Below are 27,279 nucleotides of genomic sequence, written 5' to 3'. Positions count from 1 at the left end.
TTTTATTCAATATTAAATTTCGATCGAAATTTCGGTGAAATATTAAATTAATTTAAAAAAAAAAAACAGTTTTTTTGGCTCAAATTTCAGAAAAACCGAAATCCGAAATCGGTCGAAATTTAAAACCATGCTCATAAGCCAAATAAGAAAGAAAAGACAAGAAGGGTTTGTACAATTATTAAAGTGTGTGAAACAACTAATTACTCCTAAAGCTTAAGTCGTTGGATTGGGAGAAAAACTTTCTCTAGGTAATGTTTTTTTACTTTCACTATTTAGAAAGAAATGATATAATTATAGTTAGTTTAGAGTGATACATGGAAGTAAAAATTGAATAGGTATGGTTCAGGTTATCTTTTTCACGTGTAAAAAAAAGTCACAAAATTTAGAAATGATTTTCTTTTCCAAAAAGCAAAATCCTGCAACAGACCAGCCGCGGAATGCCTTTTGCAATGGACGCTTGCAAATCCCGTACTATAGTTAGTAAGAGGAATGCTAAAACTAAAGGGTGCACTTGCAAAAAATCAGCCTCAAGGGTGCCCCATTGGACTCTAATGGGGTAAAATACGGTATAACCGTAGGATCATGCCGCGTGTCCATAATTATCACTAAAAGATCTATCATCATTACTTATCATTTACCTTTATCTATTATCTACAAGAGAGAATAAGCAAGCGGCGTACGTTACCCAATCCAAGAGACTGAAGCCTTTTTCCTCAGATGATGAGGAAAGTCCACGTGGCACACGACAAAAGAGATTGCATGCATAGGAGACAAGCATATCTGAGGTAAAACACACAACGAGCAAGGGACTTGAATCGACAAAGGGATCCCCACTTCCTAAAACTAGAGAAAAAAACCAGAGGAAAATTCTTCACCATTAAAGGAGGGCTTTAATTGCCCATTAAAGCTAGGATAACTACAGGAAATGAGGAGAAAAAGGTGCCAGACACCATCACTGCCCTTCCCCTTCCTTGGATCACTCACACCCCATAAAGAACCCTTAGTTGGGTCAGGTAATCTAGTTACCCACCCCATTATCTTGCTGGTTCATTTATTTGGTTGAAGTTGAAATCTGACTTGGGTGTTGAAGTGGTCGTCCGGGACCAAGCCCGGACCCCTTGACCCCCTTTATTTGTGATTGTAGGTATCAAGCGAAGGTTCTCTATCGGCTGCACGATCATAGATCCGGATTTTGGCCTCATCATACCCACATCAGCCAACTACATCTGATCATTCCTCAGGGCTATCAGGGTTTTAATTCATTCTAGATATTATTTTTAAGGTTATTATGAGCGTTGATACAGAATTTGAAGGATTTAGATTAAGTTCTATTAAAAAAATAATCTTGGCATAGATTTGAAAAAAAAAATGGTTAAGGTATACAACCTTAATATTTATTAGCTTTTTGTCCACTAGTAAAAAATGCACGGCATTGCACGTGCAACTAAAGTATTTTACGACATAATTTAGGCTGCAAAGATATCCTACTTAAAATCTTTTGAATTTTGAAAGAAGGGATTCAGCCATGTCTTTTGAATTATCTGAAACATGTTTATTTTTACTACTATACGAAAATCATGAAACTGCATAGAAGAAAAACATAATTAATCAAACTATGTTACCCGTTAAAAGTTAAAAAAAGAAAGAAAGAAAGATCCAGATTGACTTCCTACAAGAATCTTCCAAGAGAAGCACAATCTGCATAAACATTATAGAAGTCTTCAAGAATTTTGTAACTCTTGTCAATTTATATGCTCAGTCCCAAGCATATCACTCATGTACAAGTCTGCAAGTGATGTGAGCTTCTTGGCAAACTCTGGTTCATTCTTCTCTTGTTTTCAACTTTTGGTCCAATACAATCCTCATCTTTCTCTACCTGTTTAGTGCTCATACAAAAAATAAATTAAAAACTCTTAGGCATCATGGTCAAGACAACATAACTGAGTTGTAGAAAGATTACATAATCAAGAAAAAAATTGAAAGAGAATAAAATCAACTGAAGGAGTAAAGCCAGCAGGAACCATATAAGCATTTCTCTATATTTTTCTTTTTGCATGACGGTGATAGCATTTATGATTGGCCGTGAGATCTCGTGCATGTGTTACATTGCCCATGTGCTTAGCGTGTATACAGGCTTAGCTCTTCTTTCTAGCCCATGGGTTGCATTGCCCATGTGCACACTCTTCCTTTGCAGCATCCCTGTTCCAAGAGAGCACCATGAGAGAGAGAGAGAGAGAGAGAGAGAGAGAGAGAGAGAGAGAGAGAGAGAGAGAGAGCAATGATGCCCCTTTTGTCGAGGATCTTTCTACAAAAAATGACACTCAACAAATGATCCAGCACAATCTTCTATAAGACCATTTAACACTGCAAGATAGCTCCCAAGATAACCTTGTACACCAAAAGTCAGGCTGGAAATCATATCTGAACATCCATCCAATCAACCAATGCCCATTAACCTGAACTGAATCAATGTGTTTGCCTCTAAGACCTCCCCCTCAGGACAAATTTGCACTCATCAAATGTTTCTAATTCATTTCTTAGAAGAATCTTAACTTCTTTGAAATTGTGATATGTTTTGAAGCCTTGAAATCTTCAAAGGGTCAAGGCATATAATCATTACAGTATGTACCTAGAAACACATTTATCAGTTCTAATTTCTTACAGAGTTGAACTGTGTCATCATTTGATTTGTATTTATCGAAGGGAAAAGTGGAGACATACATTGCTTGGTCCATCAAGAGAATTTTGCCCTCCCTGGGCATGGTAGGAAATTATGACATCAAATACAGAAACTGAGAAATGAGGCAGACCTGTTAGGTGATCCTTACTCCTTACCACAATGAGTTGCACCATATTGTGCTTCAAGAACATAGGCTCACATGTAGAGTAACTATTTGAACTATGATAAGGACCACCATATATGCCTACATTCCAAAACAGAAAATAAAATAATAAAGTAAGACATGAACTCTCTCACATTTGATTAAAGCAGAGGAGAGGGATGGATGGAAGGAGTAATAATGTGGCAAAACAAAAGCTAAGCCTATGCCCACACAATGAAAATAAGAAACCTGTAAAGCTGCTTCCAAAACATAAACCAAACAGAAGGTAAAGTACAATGACATAGGGTCAGTTTATGATGCAGATGCAGATGTGCTACCTATTAATTAACAGTTTTTGTTGGACAAATAATTTAACAATAAATTAGTAGTAAAGAAGACATACAGAACGCTTTTTGTTTCACTATACTTCTGATTACTTTAAACTTCTATACTTGGTACCTAAGCTCTAGGAATCAACTCCTTCAGATAAGCCGCAGGCCTGATAAACATCCATTCCAACCTCTATGGATTCAGATCTTGCCATTCCTTAGTAAACCACTCTTTAAGTGCATCCAGAATAAAGGAGAAATAAAACAGCCAGGTCCGTTTTACTAAGGATTCAATTGATTTTTTTGGTATCTAAATGACCACACCACCAAAACTTCCACTGGCGGACAACGTAGCACTGACATCAATCATTGAATTTCAGGGAGTAGTAAGGAGCATTTCAGCTATCGTTTTATCATCCACTCAAAAGTCTTCATATGGAGAATTCATACCCATTTTGATGTGATGGCAACATCTTCATGGCTTTCAAGAACACAAACCTTCACGAACAGGATTAGGGATCAAGGGGATTGATTATTAGGAACATGAATTACATAATGGAGGTCAAGATAGTTTCTGAATTCTTGACTTAGTTTCTTGAGACATGGCTTTTTTTAAATCAAGACTTGTAATTTATTTACCAGCACCCCTTCGAGGGGACATATTTTTCAAGAGACGTATTACGAACAGTAATTGCATAATGCAGGTCAAGAGAGTGTTGGATTTATAGTTGCCTGTCTAGGATAATTTATTGGGACAAATGTTTGTTGAAATCAAGACTTCCACTTTCAATAAGACACTTTTGATCCCAAGAGACATAATTTATTAAAATTTTATTTTTCCATTCAAAAATGTTCTCCCCAATCGTGCAAGGTGCTTTTGAAATGCTTATATGAGGATTTAAAAATATTGGCCACAAAACGAAACATAGGCTAAAACATTTCTGGAGAGGAACAATAAGAAAGAAACATGGTTCTGTCTCGCCATGCCTGGCAAAATTTATCCATGTGAACACAATAGCCATTAAATAAACAAAGCATACATCATGAATGTATCTGACCATGTTGCACAAAGAAAAAAATTCAAAATAAAAGCAACCATGAATAAATCAATGAACATAGGGAGATGAAATCCACACTACATTGTTTGACATTCACACTCTTATTTTACACTTTCTCATTGGCTATCAAAATTTGAATTTTATTTTACCCCCGGTATGGACAGTTCGAGACAAAATTTGGGACCATCATAATGATGCAAAACTGGTTTGAAAGCACCTTCTTCCGATGCCTTGCATATTTTCGGAACACGGATCCTTACCCATTATTTTTGGTAAATTCCGTGGATTAGATGTTTCGACAATGATAGAAAAGGAAAATAATATAAACCATCAACCCATGATCAATTTACCTGTGCAGGAAATATTGATTCACCTTTGCACTTCTTATCTTCCTATGTAGTTGGATCTCTATTAGATCCCCCGAAAAATGGAAGCCTACAAAAATAAGGAAAATATGCCAATGGGGGACGCCAAAATACAAGAATTGTCAACGGGGGACACAATTTTGAAAAATTGTTAAGAGGGTTGATAACCCCCTTTTGAGAGTTTGATAACCCCATTTAGAGGGTCAATAATCCCCTTGAAGAGACTTGATAGCCCCCATTTCGACCCTCTCTAACAATTTTTCAAAAGTGTCCCTGGTTGGCAATTCTCGTATTTTGATGTCCCCCCATTGGCAATTTTTCCATAACAAAAAATAACAGAGTTAAGTTGAGAAATGGGCCTAAGAACAGCAACAATCACTATAACTTCGGAAGGCATAGCCAGCACAAAAAATGGTGTTAATGTGTCCCATCGGAAGAATAATGAACAGGAATGGCAATCATTTGTTCTAATACTTATAACAAGTACCTTATAAAAACAATTTAATCTCAATTTTCCAGAATAATCACCAATATATAAGTAGCATTTTCATAAAAAGGTATATTTATTGTCTTCACTTTGAAAATGAGAGATCTAAAATACAGACAAAAGTCACTCAACCACGGACAAAAAACAGACATACTGAAAATTTCTCAATATCCTCAGAAAATTCTAAAAATTGTTATTTCTGCCTTGTTCAAGAGCAAGCAGACATTTTCTTTATGGACTCAAAAATAACCATACGTTTCAAGAACAAAAATAATTATTAGCAATGCATTTTCAACCTTACATCCTCTTCCGTGAAAATGACTGGAGCAACACAGAACAACAAGCACTGTATTTTAAATAACTCCATGATGGCCTATGATGATATCTATCCTACTGAATAAAATATTAGTAAATGAGAGCATTCTCAATCATACTTTCTCCTTCACTGATAATGACTGGAGCAACTAAGATCATGAAGAAGTTAAAATAAACAAATAAAGACAAAACAGACCTCAAATATCCCATGTAGCTGGTGAGTAGGGTAATTGTAGAGGAACAGAGGCAATCCTGGAGTTATTGTCCGGACAGAATCACGATATGTAGGTGGTAAGCCTAAAAATGAAAAATGTCAATGCACAAGTACGAGAATGGTTTAGAGATTGGGCATGTAGCTCAATGGTTGAGGCTTTGTATCTCAACCTTGAAGTCACAGGTTTGATCCCACCTTACCAGCCCAAAAAAGTAAAAGAATGCTTTAGCATTAACACAAACAGAAGATGAAGCAATCCAACACAAACTAAAAAATCCTGGATATATTCATAAAGTGTTTCTAAGTGATTAGGTAAGGAAGCCTACAATTCAGCAGCATCCCAACCTTCTAACCAGATCCACATTTACGGAGCACAGTGAAAATGGGTAAGAAGGGAAGGTTAACAAAAAGTCCCCAATGAGTCCGATAATCCTCACGTCCTGTACACGAAAACATTCAAAAACCTTACATAGAAAATTAAAGGAAAATGGAAATGAAAAACCCTTAAATTAGAACAAGTAGAAAAAATAACTAGAAGTGAGAGCTTGAATTAAGAGATTACCAAGAGTCCGAAGTCAATCGTACTACATCGCCTGTTGGTGATGGAGATGGAAGCGAACTCGAGAAGAATGGCAAGCAGGTGGAGGTTCAGTTGAAACCTGCATGTAATATGGGAAAGTAGGACACCTATTCGATGATTCACAGAGAAACCAAAGTTAAGCAAGAAAAATCAACACCAAGAAGAGAACACGTGTCCAGAGGAAAGTAAATGTGGAGGGAATTTTGCTAGGACATAAATATTTAATTAGAGTATTGTGGCGAAATGTTCTTAAGAATTATTTTAATTTCTCTTCTTCAAGAGGACGATATTTTAACCGAGTGGCTTTGGCCCTCCACAAAGCAATGAATGCAGCGTAGTTCTCCTTTTGCTCCTTGCGGATCAACTACAGGTTGTTTGGGTCAATTCCATTTGAGTATTGTACCACTATTGCCCGATGAACTCTTACTTGATCTCAGCCCATATAGGGTCCTCCTCTAATCTAAGGACATCATCCAAACAAAAGCAGCCTTAATGTCCCATTTGCAAAAGAGATTTAACTTAAATTAAAATAACATTATTTGCAAATAAGGTCCGATTTCCGTTGCATCCAAGGAGGCCCTTAGTTTTGTATTTAATACATTGTGATGCTTGGGCACTAACACTTAACTCATTCTGGGGGGTTATGGATATGATTTCCATTGACGACTTTAGTTGTTGCTCATGGATTCTTATAACCGATAATTCATTAGCCTCCAGATGCTTTAAACATTTCAAATGAACATCTTAACATGCATTTGATAAAAGGATTAAATCGCTTGCGCCCAATTGTGAGATTGAATATAAGGGTACATATATTGAGATGGGAGCCGAAATAAAATGCTTGCGTGCTACAAGATGTGACTCACTAGGATTACTCTACTACAGAAAAAATACTATTATGTCTAGTTTTCTATATTTTGTTGAGGGGTTTTAAGGCAAGGCAGGCTATATCCTCATGTATCTTTTTCCATTTATTAATAGAATTTAGGGTTCGGCCCTAGGTAACCCATTAAGTGTCGCGTTTAAAAAAAGGGAATCGACCCCTATATATATATATATATATATATATATATATATATATATATATATATATAAGCACCGCCCTATATGGGGTCGATTTAAGATATATGGGGGTCGATTTATCACTATCCTTTAAGATTTTCTACTTTACAGAAACGCTTCCAAAATGGGAATCCGTTTAGAAAATAAAGATGAAAGTGAAAACGACTGACGATTTGGTCATTTTCACATTGGTTTTGGTGTTTCATGGGGATTTGAGCTCTATTCCTTGTCTTCTTTTATGTATTCATTGAAAGAGATTCCTGTTCTGCTAGAAACCCTCCTTCTTTTAGGCCCTGTTTGGATGCCACATGTCTGCTATGTTCAGGGATTTTCCAAGCAAAACCTGTCACCAAAAATACACTTTTCTCATGTTTTATCATGCTTGATTGAGTTTTGCAACAAGCACCCTTCCCATGCAATTATGAGTTGTCGAGTAGATGTCGGTGATGTGGCATCACAGCCGTTTCCATATGAAATAACCCAAAAGATGGTTATTTCTTAGGTAATCCTCTCTCTCTCTCTCTCTGATGCATAATGCGGGGTTGAACGAGTCTTTTACTTTTTATTTCCTATTTTCGTCATTTATCTTGTAGTATATTTTTGGGGAGTCAAAACTTTTCTGTTTAGCTTGATTTTGGTATTTTTAGAAAGCTTTTTCTATTATCTATCTAAAGAGCCTAAGATTATGCGATTTGGACTTGATTTTGCTAAGTTATAAGCATTTTAGGTCAATTATAGGATTTCTATTTTAGGATTATCTTAGTCACAGTTCTTGCTTTTATTTCTATTGCTTTAGATAGAAAATAGAGGCAAGTATTTAGGGTTGCAAATCTTGGGTGTTGACTATTTATATTATGTAATGGCATGAGGAAAGAAAGAGATAGATTGAATAAAGTTTATTTTTTGGGATATCACTTCTAAGAGAGCATTGACTCTTTCAGGTGGGTAAAAAGCTTGGCTCCTTTCACGTGTTATGTTGGAGTTTTTCTCCAAACCGTGGCATGAATTTTGGCATGAGTTTTCAATCCCCCAATAGATTATTTTAATTTCTGCTTGTGTTGATCTTTATCTTGGTATTGCTACTCACGCTCCCCGTATCATTCTCTCTCTCTCTCTCTCTCTCTCTCTCTCTCTCTCTCTTCCAGTTACTCCTTTGCATCCAAACACTGTAAAGCATCTGGAGGGTTTTATAATCTTATCCCCTCCCCAGACTTTACTTGCCCCTTAAACATCGAAACAGAGCCTTATGTATTTCATTGAATGTCATGCTAGCACTCACATCCCGGAATACACAAATGCATGAAGCCCTGAATGAACTGATTGACTTTGATTGACATCAAGGTTTTGTTAGGTCATAGGCTTTCTAAACTTTAAGGGAAAATGTAAGTCTATTCAGCATTTCACACTAGCTTGCTTGCATGTGATAGGCCATAAAGGCCCCTTCACTAGGCCCTTTTTTGGGGCTAATCATGGTCATTTTACGTAGTGGGGGTTTTCACATGTGCTAAAAAACTTGGGAAGAACAAAATTGGATGGGAAAGTAGAGAATGATTTGATGCCAGTGGCCAATTCCCATGTTATTATTATTCTGTCCAGTACTAAAAAGGAAAAGACAGCTGACCTGTTGTTGTGAGAGAGAGAGAGAGAGAGAGAGAGAGAGAGAGAGACCCACATCAAACCACAAAATTGCACATGAAAGTTGGGCCACAATCACCACACTATAGAATCCTTTTAACGAAAAATAGAGTACAGAGAGAGAGAGAGAGAGCATAATTAATTCCTCCCTAGAAGGCCTTTCTGTATTTCTGTTCTGTACTATAGGGCCCATGTTACATTATTCTACTCGAATGAGCCTTGAAGGAAAGTACCCCAAGGGCTTATTTTTAGCAACCGACTTGGCTAAGATTGCATTGAGATGGTCCTTGTCTTGTTAGCGTCTCCTTGCAGCTGTTTCTCTCTGTGAATTAAAGAAAACAGCTGCCACTGGGAGGCCAAGGTCGTTCTCCTCCGCGAACCTTCGAGTACTGAAATGATCTCTTGAAGGTGGTGGGTCTATTGTTTGCCTGCGCTTCTGCTTGAACAGAACAAACACAAACCTGTGGATGCCTATGTTTGGCCTTGGAATCTCATAAGTCACCACATCCCTTCCTATTTCACAAAGCAAAAATCAGTACATCGCAATACATCACATGCACTCTCTGTCACCATAAGTGTACCTATACTGGCTACTGATGATATTGGCACTGCCATGTTTTGATAATGGTAGGGATGCATCATGGGTCGGGTTGAGCTTTTGCTAAAATATGAATTGAAAAGAACTCCAATCCGAACCGATTTTATGGTAAAAGCTAAACCGAATTCCCAAAAGTCGACCCGAGTTGCACCCCATAACAATGGACCAAACTCACATTGTCTTTTATTATTTAAACAGCTGTCAAAAGCTCTTATAATTCCCCAGAAGCTCTCAGCAGCTAATTAAAAAAGAAACGACAAGGTGAGTTCGGCCCACTATCAAAACATGGCTTTGCCAATATGGATCAATAGCTTATACACACACACATATATAGGGAGTGTCTAGGCAATTTTGCAAAAGCCATTTCCGGCGTACTTTTGCAAGAGAGAACAGCCACCTTGTAGCAGATTTGTATATTGATTTAATTCATCTGAAGTGGCTGTTCTCTCCTGCAAAAATGAGCAGCAAAATAGCTTTCTTTAAAATTGGAGAGAGAGAGAGAGAGAGAGAGAGAGAGAGTAAGTATCCGCATAAGTAAAAAGACCCACCAAAAGTTGCATCTGTTGTGCCTGGAATGTCTGTCACTATCCTGCAGGATTCAATTCAAATTGAAATGATAAGTTTTCTCTGAGCCATATCCTATTGAATATATTTCTTTGTTTTTCTGACTAGGTTTGGCTGTAGTAACGTCAAATCAGTAAAATCACCAACGCAAGTGGAAATTACCATGTATGCATTTTACATACATCAGATATACACAGAATATATCTGTTGGAGTATATGATCATAGATCTACATGCAATAACATATACTATGTAGAAACCTGTAATAAGAGTGTGTTGTGACATGGTTAGCAAATTTATCCCCAGGAGGAGGAACACTTGGTGTAGGTTCTTTTATAATTTTATATTAAAGTAAATGTTATTATTTTGATTTTGGTTTTTCGTATAAATTGAAACAACAACCACACACACAAACATTTTTTAATCCGCTAATTTAAAACCGGAACGTACTGATCATGAATTAAATCCGTTCATTTAATCCGCCTATTCGTTGAACATAGGTTTTGCATTTTTTATTACTTTACTGTTTTCTTACTATGTTTTTTCAACCAATACAGTATTAAACCCGAATTTTTTCTCTGTTCTTTTGCTCTATCATAATTTGCTAACTATGGTTGTGGCCCATATGTCCTAAGGCTATACACATAGGGCCAGGAACTCTCTCTCTCTCTCTCTCTCTCTCTCTCTCTCCCTCCTTTGGCTATTGGACGACCTGATTGATGTGTATTTTAGGGTATACCAGTGTATGTGTTCCTTCAGGTATGGATCACTAGGGCCAGGAACATCTGGATCTGTCATAACCTGCAAAAGGGAGGGCAAATATAAGTAGGAAAAAAAATAAAATAATACAAGAATTTAAGGAGAATTAGATCACAAAAGCGGGGCAAGGAAGATGAGGGAGGCTTATGACTATATACATTTGTACATACATTGAAAATGAAAAATATAAAAGCATTGGATGGAGAGGGAATACCAGTGTAAAGAAAGACCTCATATCACCTCCATTAATCTCAACCTTAGGTTTAGAGGTTACTGAAGATGGGTAGAATTCATGGCCATTGCAGACTTGCTTATTGGAGTTGTAAGTCACTATCATCTTTACTGTTGGAATGAAGGAATCAAGCACATCCCCAATCACTCTCCCAACTACAAGAGGCTCTATCATTCTTGCCATGATAAGGACTGGAAAAGGAGAAAGATCAAAGGTTGGTCTGAAAGAATAAATAAGGCAACGATTTTCTAAGGGGGTTTCTTATTGGGCATGGAAGTAGAAGCTTGATACTTATAGTGTTGAAAAGCACTTTACAGAAAGTTACGTCAGATGTATTAAATAATCCTGGAAAACATGGATGAAAAAGCATATACTTGGTTGGACATTATAAAAAAGCTAGGTGGTATGTTTTTTGTTAATTTAATTAATTATGCGAGGGGGTCTGCTTCTGGAAAAACTTAAGTGGCATGCCTCGATGCCTCTCTCTCTCTCTCTCTCTCTCTCTCTCTAATATACATTTATCTTACCAAATTTATAGAGATAATGAAATAAAAAAGAAAATGGCTACATGCACTTGGCCAAAAGGAAGGGGAAGAGGAAGTAGAAGGGTTCATGTGTCATTCTTTCATTATTTTTTTTTCTGTTTCGTTTGAGATTGGTGTCTTATTTCATGAAAGTGGAAGCTGTCCTCTAGTACCTAATGGGATTAGTAAGTAAATGGAAAGTGAGTTTAGACCCATTTTTTTTAACTGTGGGGTTTTTCTCAAGTTAGGTCTCCTAGTAAGACTAAGGGAGAGAGATTAGGTTTATGAGACAAGTTGTTAAATCTAAAGTGTATTTTTTGGAAACTCATTTAGTTTTGTTTACTTTTATTTTTATTTATTTTTTATTTTTGAGAAATGTGGTAAGGAAAAAATTATAATTTTGTGTCTAAGGGCATTTTGGTCAAATTAATGAACTACCTTGCACATGTGTGAGTCACACATGTTTGCTCCATCTTTTCCCTTCTTACTTCCCTCATATTTCAAATTCAAACCCTTCCTTGAAACTCTAAACCCACCACCACTTCTCTAAGCCATTAAGTCTCCATTTTTCCATACCCACTATACCACTTACGTAAGCCATAAATTCTCCACTTTCCATTGACTAAGCCATATCTCCATTTACTTCTATTTACTAGGATTTTTGTAGAGTTTCCCCACTAGGAAGACCTCCGTTGAAGCTCTTCTGTGCAAGCTTGCGATTTCAAGCAAAGAGCCAACTTGCCGCATTTTCGCTATGTTTTGAATGTTTCTTTTTATTGTTCTTATCTTGTATTGTTGTTCTTCTATCATATATTGGAGTTTATCTTGGTGTTTGTCCTTCTTCTAGTTTTGTTGTGGATGTTGGGCTAGTGTAAACTTTGGTTTCATTATTTGAGAAGTAGATATTCCGGTGTTGTGAAATCTGCACTAGTTATATAAGGTATTGTTATACATTATGTAAAGTGAGAAAAGAAGAACACACACACACACATATATATATATATATATATATATATATATATATATAGACACACACACACACACAGAGAGAGAGAGAGAGAGAGGGTAAGTGCTTTACTTGCACCATAGTTTTTCTTGGTTTTGATCTTCTGGGTTATGAGAATTAAACAAGTAAGAATTAGGTTATGGGAATAATAATCATCTACTCGTAACCTCTTGTGCTTTGTTGATCATAGTGGAAGATGATTTTTCTCTCATGGATGTAGGCAATCTTACCAAACCATTCATGTAAACTCTTTTCTTCGTTGTGTGTGGCTTGTGGTATTTACTATTTTCTATTGCGGTTGCATTGTGTAGATCTAGGTAGGGTTAATGGATTTTTTTAACAAATTAAGTATTATTAGAGCCATAGTTGGAGCTAACATGGTTGTGTCATTCGTCGACAAAGAATGATTAAGAGCATCAAAGTTTTGAATGCTTGACGAAGATTCTAGTGTAAGGAATAGCTTTGAGTTTTATCACTGAGTAATTTCATATAAGACCTTTGTGTTGTTTAGTTTTGATTTCAGAGATGAGTGGATCGATTGAAGTATAGATTGATTGTGAGAGAAAACTAAAATACAGAATTCTCAGATGAGTAGAGACAGATCGATCAATCCTGTTTTGGCCAATTAGTTTAGTGGTAGTTCGATTAGACAACTAGATAATTTGGACTACTCGAGTCGAAATTGAACTTTTTTACTTTCAAAGTTTGTGAAGTGATTTGAGGTTAATCTGAACGGCTGCAAAGGGCTCAACCTCAAAATTCGAAATTGACAAATTTAATAAAAAAAATCTACACTATATGACAAAGGAGGATAAATGACCTCCTAGTTAAATAAAGGCCTTTCTAAGGTGGAGGCTAAGGGATAGAAACTTTGGATGTTTTTCTAAAACCATGAGATTTTACACTTAGTTTCCTAGTGAGACTAAGAGAGAGAGAGAGACTCAGGTTTACGATACCTTATAGACTGAAGGGCGCCCTTGCAAAAAACCAGTTACAAGGGCATGCACCCCTATTGGTCCATAGCAAGAAAGTGCATTTATGGTTACAGTTGTCAACATCATTTCCATATTTTTTTATGAGATGAGAAAAACGGAGGGCTTGAACCTAGATAAAGGAACAAAATGAATTTAGCAGGACAGTCCTGATGAAAAAAGATCCAGATAGAAATATAATTTGAGGTGGGTTTTTGTCCAAAGGTGAATTAGAAAATGGTGGCATTATCTTCACATTTTCTTTTTTGTCTTAAAGGAGAGAAAAAGATGAATTTCTCCTTGTGAGTCCTCAAAGAACCTTCAAAGGTGCTTCACATTTCTTCTCTTATCTTCTTTTAACATAAACAAAGAGGAATTTTGGGGCTGGATCATGTGGGAACGTTCCCAAGGCATTTTGATCATTTCCTTTCTAAGAGTAAAAAGAGAATTTGTTGAGTTGTGTCGTGTTGGAACCTTACATACAGAGGAACTTACTATATTTAGTGATATTCTCTCAAAGGTTGGCGGGCATAAAGGAACTCCACCACAGAACAAAGTGTTAGTGCTGAGAGGTCATTTCAGGTAAAGAGATTCGTGGTTTCTTCATTTGGTAAGAAAAGGATGCAGTTTCTATAATTGGAAAGAAAAAAGTACATTATTGTATGATCTTTCACGTTGCACTATATTTCATAATACAAATGCCCCGTCCCAGTTTCATCTTTTTTCTCCACCCTATCTCAGGTTTCTATAAGAATATGTATTTACAAATCTCTCTCTCTCTCTCTCTCTCTCTCTCTCTCTCTCTCTCTCTCTCTCTCTTCCCCCCCACCCCGCCTCGATCTCTCTCTGATTATAGTAAGGCCCTTTTTGTTTGAATTCTGAGAATCCATTGTGAGCAAAAGTGATTATTGGAATCAAATTTATGTTTAATTTTGGGAAATGATTTCAACGCTCCAATGTTTTGATGAACATGCGCTCCACATGTTTGTCGTGTACTATTTAAAGGAATTTAAGAGCTTTTTGAGAACCGTAATATTCCTCTGACAGCCCTTTAAATACTACACGACAAAAATTGGAGAGCATTTTATCAAAACATTGGAGCGCAGAAATCATTTCCCTTAATTTTTTAGTCCAATAATCAGTTTTGGAACTAAAACAAACTGGGCCTAAGAGATGAGATTAGTAATGAGGCCATTCATTTATGCATGATCTGGATTCTTCATTCATTTGATGGGTGTCATTACACCCATTTTTGAAATTAAGATAAGATCGATCTTGTGATACCCAATCATTTGTTGGTTATGAATTCATTGGATTGGGAATAGTTATTCACCGATGATCATTCCTAAAACTATGGATAATGATAGTTATTTTCAACAGATTGGGATTTGAAATTCAAAATGCGTTGTTAAAGACAATTATGATATGCTTCCTCTCAAAGTAAGGGGCGATTGTGAACAGTTGCCATGAAAAAACTATACATATGGTGATGGTTGTGTCCAAACAAAGAGGTCCCATAACCAATTCAAATACGTCTTAATTTATTCATTTTATCTTAATTTTTACCATAGTTTTTAGTTATCTTAGTTGTAATTTTACTCAATGATATGAACTCTAGAAGAAATATAATCAATTACCGTTTAGTTTCTATTTTCTATCAACACATAGGTGCTTGTTCGTGCACTCTTTGTTGTATTTGACCGAATGTCCTAGTACTTTATCGTTGCCGTTGGCATTCCTGTATTTATCTGTATTTAAGCCTGCATTTTGGTAACTTAAAGTCCTTTGTTTCTCTAAAAAGCATTAAGAGCATAAGCCAAAAAGTGAGCTCCCCTTCTTTTTTTTTCTCAATCGCTTGGAATCCAATCCCAGTGAACAAATTCATTAGCCCCTCACGTTGATTTTTTTATTATGAGTCTGCATTTTAGTCCAATAGGCAATAGTCATTTTTGGACTTTAAATCATGAGATGCCATAGCCCACAAATCACCGCAATCAAATAATCCTATAGCCCTGGTTATTTTGGATTTTGGGAATCGATTATGAGTCCAAAACTGGTTATTGGACTTAAAAATTAAATGCAATTTTGAGTACAATGATCAGTTTTGGACTCAAAATGAATTCTCAAAATCCAAAACGAACATGATATATAGATTTAGAAAACAGCTCCTATGCATGTGTAGAGAGTTCTCTACACACTAGCTTAAAATACAGTGGGGGCCCACATTGTTTGGGTGATCCAAGCCATCCATTTTAAAGGCCCTCACATAGATAGGGTGTCTACAAAAAATCAGATCCATAAGATCATCCCAACCCTACGATTTGTGGAGGTAAAATGGATGTCTTTAAACCTTCACAAATTAGTCTATTTTTTATTTTTTGTGGACACCCTATCTATGTGAGGGCCTTAAAAATGAATGGTTTGGATCACCCAAATAATGTGGCCCCCACTGTATTTTAAGTTAGTGTGTAGATAACTTATCTACACGTGTGTAGGAACCGTTTTCTCATATAGATTTCAAGTAAAAAACGGTTCACCGCAAAATTGGATGTTTGGTTCTCATAATAGAATCTATTTTGGACTCAAAATCAATTCTACATCACAGCAATTCATGTGTTTTTTTTTTTTTTTGGAATGTAGAATCAATTTGAGTAAAAATAGATTCCACAACAACAAACAAACGCCCAATTTTACCTAGAATCGGTCTAAACTCAAAAATCAATTCTGAAAATCCAAAGAAACATGGTCTAAACAACCTACTTGTCTCCCTTATTGAATCTTTAAGATACTATAGTATCGTGGAATCCTACTATTTTGAACTAGAGGAATACTAAACTGAAGGGTGCCTCTGAAAATACCAGCTTAAGGGTGCCCTATTGGACCTTCTCACCAAAGTGCATTAAGTATTTCTTTATTTTTATATTTTTATGTGTCATTAAAAATGCACTTTGCATAATTATATAAAAGCATAACCTCCTACTCTAAATGTACGTCCCCTCTGCACAATTATAGAAACTCATAGTAAGATTTTTGTTTGACCTTAGGCCCTGTTAGGATTGCAGGAATTTTCTAGAAAATTTTGGAAAGGAAAATTACTTCTAAAATTTTCTACATTTTAACACATGAAAAAACTAACCTTTTTAGTTTTTACTCAGGCTCTGTTTCTTTCGACAAAAAAAATGGGGGTAAAATTTGTTTTATGCCCATTTTACGTCGAAAAGAAACTGAGCATTAGCGGAACCTTCAATTTAAGATAACAACTCTCTAAATTAACCATAATCATATCATTTACCTTTGATTTGTGGAAAGAAAAAATTCTCCCAAATAATTCGGAAAAGTTTTTCCTGGAATCCAAATTGGGCACTAATTGAGAAAAAAACAAAGTACAATTTCTTTCAACCAGAACTCTTACACAAATTAAGAAAGAAAAAAAAATCCCCAATCCAAATCTTTAACTCTGTTAAGAAATAGTTTATTAAAAGACACATTCATTCAGAAAATTTATGGTAATTCAACATCATAAAAACAAAATATAAAATATTTAGGATATAGACACCCATATGTACTAGCTAGAAAGAACGACAAATATATAATATATAGTCTTACATTCCAATGTTCCAAAAAAGAAATAAAGGAATACTATTACCACTAGCGCATCTGACATCCATGCTTTTCTCTCATGTTCATGGTAGAATATTAAAGATTTATATATATTTAAAAGAAAAAGAAAATGAAAACTAGCTAGACATGGTAGAGGGCTCTTCTCCAAGTAAAAGTGCCCTTAAGATGGTATCACTCCAACCATCTGCGAACATGAACAAGTGCCCCCCGTCGGGAATTTCATGATACTTGATCCAAGGAAGCCTCTTTGAAACATATCGTTGTAGATCGAAGGGGACGAGCCCGTCTTCATAACCATGCCAGAGGTGAACAGAGCCCTCATTGTTAGGGAACGGGCTGTTTAAATCCATCGGATCAAATTCCCAAGTCCCAAAGCCAACCATTGAATCCCGATAGATGGATTCATGATCACCTTGTTGCCGCGCCTTGTCCTAGAATCAAGAGAAACATGACAGAGACTTCACAAATCACAACTATCTTTACTAGCAATTCAACTTTATTAGTCTCTCTATGTTTGTGTTGCCTCGAGTTATTTGGACGAATAACTTGTGAAGACAACAGTGAAATCTCTTTTTATTTTAGTGAATCCCTTGCATTTGTCCCCTGGTTTTCCCCTTCACACATAAATACGGTGTTGTGCTTTGGTTTATAGTTGCATCTTGTTCTTGCTTTCCAATTTCGCATTATCTATATCTATTTGTGGCGTGGTTTATTTCTTTTTGGCATATACGAAGAAACGTTTGAAGGTTATTTGATTCTTTGATTTACATCTCAACGCATGCGAGCGTAAGGTGGGGGTGTTGGAGAAACCTAGGCAGTTGTTTGGATGCTAAGAAAATTGATCTTGGAACATTTTTCCATGGAAAGTGAGTTTTCCATTGTTTGGCTAACTCATTCCCTATGGAAAGTATTTTTCCAAAATTAAAATTTTTTTATGCTTTCTAAGAGGAAATGCAATCCTACTAGACCACAAAATCCTTATCTCCCATGGAACATTATTTTCTATGGAGAAACCTAAATTCATAATTTTTTTTCCTAGATCAAACCGCCCCTAAACTGAGGGGTTCTTGTTATGGAGTAAAGTACCTCAACAGGAGGCCCATTGGCTAACATCATGCCGTAGATCTCTTTGTCTCGTAGACTGAAAACTTCGGAGTTTCCATCAAGGATGCCTAACGAGCGAAGCCATTTCTGATTCATATACCAATTAACCAAGAATGGTGCATAGTGCACAATACGAAGCCTCCATGGATCACGAATGGTCCGCCGAAAGGCAACTCTACATAGATCTTTTGGAAAAGAAGGCCACCAGTAGTTTACCACTGGAACTATTAGTGATGCCCCTGCAAGCCTGCAAGAATTTGATTTGGAACTTCATTACAATTATTTGAGAGGTTAAAGAGATTAAACCTATGCATACAGCATTGAAGAGACAGCAGCCTTGCTTTAGAAACATAATTCAGTCACCTTATTCCCATATCAAATGACGATCCTGATTGCTAGATCAGTAGGGATGCAACTTCGGTTGGGTTCAACTCGATTTCGGCTCAGGTTGGGTTGGAATTTCCTCGGGTTGGGTTTGTTTTGGGTTGATAAAAGCCAACCCAATTTAATTTTGGGCTAGGTTAGGATTGAGGCATTGGGCAACCCCGACCCAATGCTAATGTGTCCTTCTAATTTTATTTCAATTTTCAAAGTCTTAAGGCCCTGTTTAGACTGCACGAATTTTCGGGACAAGTCTGGAAAAACAACTATTTTCAAAAAAAATCTTACATTTCCATTGTTTGATTACAAATAGAAAAAGTAACTTAACCACAGCTGTTCAAATTTATTTTTTGGGATCTTCGATTTATAACGATATCCCACTAAAAAAGTAATAAGTATATCATTTCTCTCTAGAATGAGGAGACAAAAAAATTTCCCCAAGGCCCGTTTCGATTTCAAGAATTTTGTGTAACGGTTTAGAAAGGAAAAATACTTCTAAAATTTCTTTCTTTTTTTACACATAAAAAAATAGCTGGAACCCCAAACACTCTAAATTAACCATTGTCATATTATTTTTCATGCAATTCAAATAGATTTTAAGAAAAAATTTCCCACAAAGAAATATTTTTCCTGCAATCCGAACTAGGTGGGTTCTGTCACAAACCAAGCCGAACAGAGTTACAGTCCTGAGTGGGGCCTGCTTTGGTATGAGACTAGGTGCGTCCAGCCTAGTATGGGACAGGTCAGGTCTTTAAACCTGGCTTTACACATTCCATTGGCTATGGAGCTTTTGGTGTAATAGTTAGGTACCTAACATCCCATATTTGAGTCACGTAAGGGGCGACCTCTGGAAAGGGGTAGCTGAAAAACAGGGGAGAGTGAAAGCTGGGTTGGGTTAGGATTGAGAGATTTAGACGCAGGTTGGGTTAGAGTTGACCCTCCTCAATCCAAGGCTAGGGTTAGGTCGTGCTACATGACATATGATTGGGTTAGGGTTGGCCTCAACCCACTGAACCCGGCTGAGTTGTTGCACCTTAAGGCTTGAGATGACAGTGATACATTTGCTCCCCCCATAAACACACTTTTTCCAATAGCCATGAGTCCATGGTTTCAGAGTTCAAATTCAGGAATAAATTAAGCAAGACAAATGTACAAGAAATTAAGAAAATTTTAGTAAACAGTTGGGGAATAATAGAAGAAGAAGGATCGTACCTATGTGGTATGTATTTGAGGCAACCCCAAACAGAACAACCCCCCATAGAAACACCAATCACATAAAACTTAGAACCCAGCTCCATCTGATCAGCCAATTCTTGAATATCAAAAGCATCACTCTTCACCGACCTCTTTGGATTCGGATCACTCTCTCCATACCCAGGTTTATCGAATGTCAAAAAGTAAATCCCCTGATCTTCCACAAGCCCCTTAAAAAAAATCAAAACAAAACTCAATTAGAAAACCCACAACAAAAATCAAACAATTTTTTTTGTTTTTTTTTTTAATGGGTTTATTCGTACTTGAGATGCTGGTATTTTGAAATTTCTTGAACCCCCAAATGGATGAACGACCACAATTTTATACTTAGCCTTGTCTTTGGAAACCCCACTTTCTTTATAGGCAAGATGTCTCCCATCTCTGAGTTTGATTCTAGGTGAAGTAATAGGAGGACCGTTTGAAGAGCCACAGATCTTTGGAGAGGGAGGTTTAATGGCCTTGTAAGCCCATCCCAAAGAACAAGCCATCAGAGCTAGTGCTATTTGTGCAATCATCCCTAAAAATTATGGGTTTTATTGAATCAAATTCAAATCCCACAAAACAAAGGAATTCAGAAATATACCGGAAAGCTTAGATTCATCTGTATAAGTTCTTGTGAAATTGGGATGAGGAGAAGTATGAAGAAACAAACCTGGGAAGGATTTGCAGGACTTTCTGATGTTGACTCTCGGAGGGATTGGAAACTTCGAAATAAAGGAAGGTTATATAAAAAGGGAAATGATATCCCTCCCCCCGTTAACGGATAAAATTCCCCCCTTTTAACGGTTTCTGTGAGAATAATTCACTACTTGAAGATAAATACACCCCCTTTAACGGGTTTTGTTAGGTTGACTCCAGCCATGCTCCGTTTTAAGGTTGCAACTCGGGTCGTGCGGGTCGGGTTTTCCGGAACCCTACCTTACCCGTCCCAAGATTGAGTCGGGGTTAGAGGTGTAAACGAGCCGAGCCGAGCCGAGCCGAGCTTGGCCAGGCTCGGCTCGGCTTGTTAAGCTCAAAAGCTCGGGTCGGGCTTGAACCAGGCTCGGGCTCAGCTCGGCTCGGTCAGGCTCGTGAGCCTTACCGAGCTCGGGTTATATTATGTTCACACCCCTCATCTTCCCTGGACAGCCCTATTAGTGTAATTTGACTACTTTTTTTACACTATGGGGGGTGGTCCTAGTAACAAATGGGGTTCCAAAAATGAAGTGACATATTTTGCCCCCCCTTCACTCCCTGGACAACCCTTTTAATGTATAAATTAATAATAATATATATATATATATATATATATATATATATATATATATATATATATTAAATTCTTAACGAGCCGAGCCGAGCCTGGCTTAAATTGGGCTCGGCTCGTTAAGGATTCGAGCCGAGCTCGAGCGAGCCTCCGAGACCGAGCTCGAGCGAGCCTCCGAGACCGAGCCAAAATTGACAACCTTAGTCGGGTTTTTTAAGCTAAAACCCTGCCCAACCCGAGACCCATGATTTCTAAACCCGACCCATGTTATTTTCAGGTCGAGTCGATGCCGGCCAGGTAAAACCCTACCCGAGTTGCAACTCTAGACCAGGATTTCTAGGTCAATGCAATTGAGGACTAGGTAGAAAGTAACTGTCCGATTAATTCTAGCCAATTTCACGGGAAGCCATTTCGCAGCTGGCTTTTGCTGGTGAGAACGCACACAGGTTGAGGTTTTGGCAGATTTGTCTTAATTCCTTTAATTCATCTCAGATGGCTGTTATGCGGAATTGCCTAGCAAATCCCATCTAACAATTAAATTCTGGCCCCCAAAGAAACTTGTAGGTAAAAACTAAACGTTGATCTTGTTGAACATCATAGCCATGTTTGGTAACTATGAATTTCTTTTCATGATAATTAGTCTCTCAAGGGAGGGGTAGGATGCATGGGAGGAGAGACTTGAGAGAGCGCGAATGAGTTGAGGTTGAGAAGTGACCTAAAAACAAGGAAAAAATAATCAGATTTTGGGTCGAGTTTTTGGTTTCCTTATTTTTCAAGCTTTTCCCACCCTCTCTTCACTCGGTTCTTCTCCTGTTTATTCATCTCCCATTGTCCCCCACAAATCTGCCCATTTTTTCTTCCACTGTTGGATGGGTTAGGATCATCCTATGATTTTGATTTTTTGTGGACACCCTATCTAGGTAAGGGGCTTTTAAATGAATGGTTTGGATCATCCAAACAATGTGGCCCCCCACTGTATTTAACCCGACTGAGTAGATAAGCTTAGCTACAAGACCAAGTAGCAACACTTTTCCGATTCCGAGATATGGATTGTTTTTTTCATTTGCTGAGTTTTATAATAATTTATCATTTTTATGGGATAGGGATATTTTTGTTATTTCCTATGATATAGGAGTAATTTGGTCACCAGAATGGATGTCCTTGTTATATTCTCCATGAGATAGGGTCCTTGGGATTACATTTCCTTACCCCTTGTGAAAATGACCATTTTTTTTGTTTAGGCCCTGTTCGTTTAAGATTATGTTGCGAGTTCCAATCTGATTAATGGAGTCAAAGTTACATTTAAATGTGAGATTATGCCCCTTGTGAAAATGACCATTTTTTTGTTTTGTTTAGGCCCTGTTCGTTTAAGATTATGTTGCGAGTTCCAATCTGATTAATGGACTCAAAATTACGTTTAAATGTAAGATTATGTTGCGAGTTCCAATCTGATTAATGGACTCAAAATTACGTTTAAATTTGAGTCTAATAATCGGTTTAACACTCACAATCGGTTGCCATAATCTTAAAATAACAGGGCCGTAGACAGATAACATTTATTATTACCAGAAGGAAGTTGCACCATGAAGCGGACAAGATGTCCCTCATACAAATATTCCAAAACCTTCTTCTTCTTTTTATCGGTAATATTCCAAAACCAAAGCCACAAATAAACAGTGGAAATGATAATGATAAATTCGCCCCTTTTCTTTACATTGGACAGCAAGCTCCAGTATACGTTGGCAATCAGGCCCGTTGAATCCTTCCCACGTGAAATACATCAGCCCCTCTAAAGTCATAGATTAACCATATCAAACACAACTACATAAAAAAGAAGAAGACCCTTCTGTCCAAGGAAACTCATGTTGATTAAAAAGAGCGTGTCATTTCTCATGGTACCCAATGTTTACAGAAATTAAAGTGTTTCCTATTTAATGTAATTTGTAACTTTCAAAAAGCAATTATCCCACAGCTTGTTTTCTGTTGTTGAGTAATTTGGCAGGAGGAACTGAATGTAGATATAAGAACAACTAAAGGGATAGCTGCAGAGAGAAGAAAAAAACAAATATCCAAGGATAGATAACATATGCACTGAGAGAATGCATAATTAAGCAAACTAATATTGGCAGAAACCCAATGCTTCTTCATGTTCCTAGGAATGCCAATGATCTAAGCAGATCGGCCGGCTAAATCCAGAGCATTGAGGACTCATTATACTCCAGGTCCACTCTCCCCATTGATGTGAATATGTTATCTCATATTTCCTCTGAATATAGTCATCTTTCTTTAAAAAAAAAAAAAAAAAGCATCTTCATCGAGAAGAATGAACAATCTAACACAGGAGAGATGGAAAATGGCGCTAATTTATGTTTGGTTGCCACTGAAGCTAGGCCTCGGGGTTTTACTTGGGTTTTGGGGGCCGCGTCATCAAAATCCCATGTTTGGTTGTCATTAGAGAAATGAAATCCCTGAAGACCACCAAGGATGTCTCCTAGTTATTGTTGGGTATATAATATAACCCAATATATAGGGGCTGGAGGCAACAAACTTGGTATTCCAAATTAGATACCTTGGGTGTAGTGCTTCAAGCAACCTCTTGCTTGACCTAATTACCCTAACAATCTTGAAGCATTAAGAACCCTAATTTTTATTTGTTTTGATTAGAAGCCTCTATCTCTCGGATTGGATTCACGTTTCACACGTAAACAAAATCGTTTTGGGCATGGATTTTTTTTTTCCTCGGAAATTTTTTGGGCGTAGGATTCTTCTCTCCCCACCACGTATTCCCACACAGAGACGCTCTGTTGCAGCCCTCTTCTCTCTCTCTGAACAGAGGTTGATGTTCTTGTTTTCCAATTCTTGGAAGAAGAGGGTCGGGTAAGGGTAGAGTTGGAGAATAACCCATCTCTGTGTCGTTCTCCAACAGACACCGTTGATCTGTTGAATACATCATTGCTTGGGATTTCTTGGGCGTGATTGCAAGCTGTCTCTCTCGTTGGAAACGTTCCTGCTTGGGAAACGTTCTATCATCTCTTTTGGCTTATTAGTCCTTTGGAAGGACTCACTTCCAGTTTTGGCAACGATCACTCTTTCCCATTGTTAAGCAACTGGTGGAGGCCAAAACTTCGGTGACTACTATTGAGGCCGAATTGCACATCATGCTTGGGATGCAAATGTGTTGGTGGTGGTTCTCTCCCCATTGAGTTTCGACTACTGTGACTCTCTCAATCAAAGTAAAGTTTCGTCTCTTACCCCACCTACCCTTCTCTCTCTTTCTATAGGAGTCGACCTTGTCTTCTTTCGGCAAGGTTTTGTGTGCCGTATCTCATCTGCTAGTGCGAGAAATCCCTGTTGGACTAGGATTCCTTTAGGTGGAGCTCTTGTTTCCTTGAATTTGGCAAGGAATTCTTCACATAAGGAGGGCTTGGTGGAGACATCCTTTGGTGCTACAAGTTGGTAACCAAACCTTTCTTTGGTCCAAAATTGTGTGGCCGAGTCAATTGACTTTCAAAATATTTGTGGCGAATCTTTTTTGGGACCAAGGCTTATTGGTGGACGATTTTGGTGGAGTGGATCTTTCTTCTAAAGCTTGATTTGGTTTTCTCCATAGAAGCTAAATTCCATTCTCTAATTGGATTTCGCATCGGTTTTGGTAACCGGTTCTTTGAACGCCGGTTTGGGTTGTTTTGCAACTGGTTCATAGACCGGTTCTTCCGATTTAGTAAAACCGAGTTCTTCAACTGGTTTTGCCGCCAGCTTTATTTGCAGCTAGTTGTCACTGGTTGTTTGAAATATTTTGCAACCGATTCTCATTTGTAGGTTTTTCCAAAAATCGGTTCAATTGAGAAATCAGGTTGGGCGTTGTTTCTATCAGCTGGTTTGTTTTACCTCGCCTCGGGTTTCCCCTTGGCTGGTTCTTTATACTTGGTTCACCCCCTATAAATCCCAATTACTGTTGGATTTGGGTTTGGGTTTTTCCCTTGGTGGTAATCTCTTGCTTTTGGGTTTCATATTGGATATCTCGGGTTCGCGGGTATTGGATTTGGTTTGCAGTACTTGGCTTTGGCTTTTGCGATTCACAAATCAGGTGCACTCTTTCCAATTTGTGTTTTAATCTGAAAATAAAATGGAAAAGACTGCAATTCCCTTTGGGATGGCCAAACTTCAATCATTTGGAGGCTCGGAATTTTATTCCTGGAAGCGAAAGACTCAATTCGGTTTGAAATACTTAAATGTTTATTACACCGTCTTGAGTACCTTTGCTGATACGATTGAAAGTGTTGAGGAATCTCAATGGATTCGAGATGAGGATCTCTGCAAAGACTACTTATTGAACTGTCTGTCAGACCGTCTTGCAGAAACTTATAGCAAATTTGACACTGCTAAAGAAAGTTGGGACAATTTAGATGCTCAATTCCGAAAGGAGGAGGAATTGTCCAAGACTCACCTAGTGGACAAATTCTTGGATTTCAAGTTCCAAGAGAACATGGAAATCACTTTTCACGTAACTGATTTAGAGAATTTGAGATCTAAATTGACCAATGAGAAAATAGTAATGTGTGATCCATTTCTTGTGGGTGCAATCATTTATAGGTTCCCATATGGATGGCACTCTTTCAAAACTGACATGTATAGAAAGAAGTTGCAAGTGGGATTGGATGATCTCAAACAGTTCATTCGAATCAAAGATGAGAACAAATCTAGGAATAACTTGGAGATGGTTAGACAGGAACAGTCAGCTGCTAATACGGTGATATATCCCAAGAAATTCCCTCAGAAGTCCAAGTCACCTAAGAGTGATATCCCCAAATTGGAAGCCAAAAAGACCGTCTTTAAGAAAAAGAAGGGTAAGTGCTACAACTGTGAGAGATATGATCACTATGCTGCAGATTGTAGGTTACCTAAGTTAGTTAAATCTGACACACTATAGAAGGGAGCTACTACGTTGGTAGATAAGGCTGAGCCTAAAATTTACACTGCTATGTGAGGCAAGGATAAGGCCAGTACTTCTTCAGATTGGTGGTTAGATAGAGGAGCCACGTGTTCTGTATGTTACCCAAAGAAACTTATCATTGGTGTTACCGAAGCAAATGAGACTGGTACAGTGGCTAGTGGAGTAGACCTGGAGGTCACTCACACTGGTACTGAGAACTTGCCCCTTTCTTCCGGTGAACTGTTTAATTTATAAGATGTATGTACTTTATGTTTGTATGGTAGAGTAACTTTGGTTGTTAACTCATACTATTTTGATTGTGCATATTTGTTAAATGGTATGTATTGATTGAGTTTAGTTAATGAGACTATTAGACATGTTAGTTTACTGTTATGATCCTAAGTGGTTATACAATCGATTATGACATGTGAAATATAAGAAAATGGTCCAAATTATTAACACTCATAATATACCATTAAGTGTGTCAATTAAGTATTGACAAGTGTAAGTTTAGGAGTGATAGAGGAGGAGGATTCACATTGACAGGGTTCAAGGAATTCTATACCTTTTAAGGCGTAATCCTTGAAACTATTGCTCCTCACTCGCTTCAATCATGTGACATAGCTGAGTGTAAGAACAGGACGTTAACTTAAGTGTTAAACTCCATGTTATTGTCAGCTAGCATGCCTGGATGCATTTGGGAAGAAATTGCTTTGATTGCAAGTCACATCCTGAATAGAGTGCCAAACTCAAATGCTCATCCACTCCTTATGAGTTCTGGCTTAAGAGATAGAGTACCCAAGAATTTTGGTGAGGACTTTGTGACCTACCATTTGGAGAATGATCCATCATCTTATTAGGAAGTGATGAGATCTATGGACTCTTTGTTGTGGACAGAAGCCATTCATGATGAAATGACTTTCTGTTAAAAATCTAACTTGGCAGCTAGTCGATTTGCCAAAAGGGGCTAAGACTATAGGCTGTAAGTAGCTATTTGTATGTGATTATACAAAATTTTGCTGGGTCTTAAACAAGCACCTAAATTGTGACATCAAAATTTGACAAAGTAGTAAAGAGCTTTGGGTTTTCTGATAAATTACTTGGATAAATGCCTTTACTATTGTTTTGTATCAAATAAGGTCATAATTATTTGCTTGAATGTAGATGTTGATTCTTGTTTCCAATCTCTCTCTGTGGTGAGTAATGTGAAACTAACCTTG

At 37.4% G+C, this 27,279-nt stretch overlaps 2 protein-coding genes and 1 long non-coding RNA gene across 5 annotated transcripts in view; all 3 read right to left on the bottom strand.

Moving 5' to 3' along the window:
• Positions 1-1,634: 1,634 nt before the first annotated feature.
• LOC143876671 (uncharacterized) lies at positions 1,635-6,546 on the bottom strand. 3 transcript variants are annotated; one of them, XR_013250453.1, is made up of 5 exons: positions 5,917-5,983; positions 5,573-5,673; positions 4,560-4,644; positions 2,836-2,924; positions 1,635-1,876 (listed from the first exon to the last, which is right to left on the bottom strand). It is a non-coding gene; the product is annotated as an uncharacterized LOC143876671 (long non-coding RNA). The 3 variants fall into 3 exon arrangements; XR_013250454.1 differs by lacking the exon at positions 5,917-5,983 and adding an exon at positions 6,153-6,546 and having other exon boundaries at positions 4,560-5,673; XR_013250452.1 differs by lacking the exons at positions 4,560-4,644; positions 5,573-5,673; positions 5,917-5,983 and adding an exon at positions 6,153-6,534.
• A 2,396-nt stretch (positions 6,547-8,942) lies between these two features.
• Positions 8,943-11,268, bottom strand: LOC143876670 (protein SELF-PRUNING-like). Its single transcript, XM_077378358.1, has 4 exons — positions 11,002-11,268; positions 10,768-10,829; positions 10,014-10,054; positions 8,943-9,380 (listed from the first exon to the last, which is right to left on the bottom strand). Exons 1-4 carry the CDS (start codon positions 11,200-11,202, stop codon positions 9,163-9,165), a joined length of 522 nt encoding a protein of 173 aa, XP_077234473.1. The 5' UTR covers positions 11,203-11,268; the 3' UTR covers positions 8,943-9,162.
• Positions 11,269-16,976: 5,708 nt separating this feature from the next.
• LOC143876365 (uncharacterized) overlaps positions 16,977-27,279 on the bottom strand; it is a 29,110-nt gene continuing 18,807 nt past the window's right edge. The window contains exons 8-11 of the mRNA XM_077378076.1: positions 20,144-20,397; positions 19,839-20,050; positions 18,228-18,492; positions 16,977-17,572 (exon numbers count right to left, since the gene is read on the bottom strand). Coding sequence (XP_077234191.1) covers positions 17,258-17,572; positions 18,228-18,492; positions 19,839-20,050; positions 20,144-20,397 — 1,046 coding nt within the window. The 3' untranslated portion in view covers positions 16,977-17,257. The remainder of the gene's footprint in view (positions 17,573-18,227; positions 18,493-19,838; positions 20,051-20,143; positions 20,398-27,279) is intronic.

Source organism: Tasmannia lanceolata, unplaced genomic scaffold (genome assembly GCF_043159265.1).
Source record: "Tasmannia lanceolata isolate RefF3 unplaced genomic scaffold, GAP_Taslan_0.1 ptg000005l, whole genome shotgun sequence".
In the NCBI taxonomy this organism is placed as follows: Eukaryota; Viridiplantae; Streptophyta; class Magnoliopsida; order Canellales; family Winteraceae; genus Tasmannia; species Tasmannia lanceolata.
This window is presented reverse-complemented; position numbering and strand designations above follow the sequence as displayed.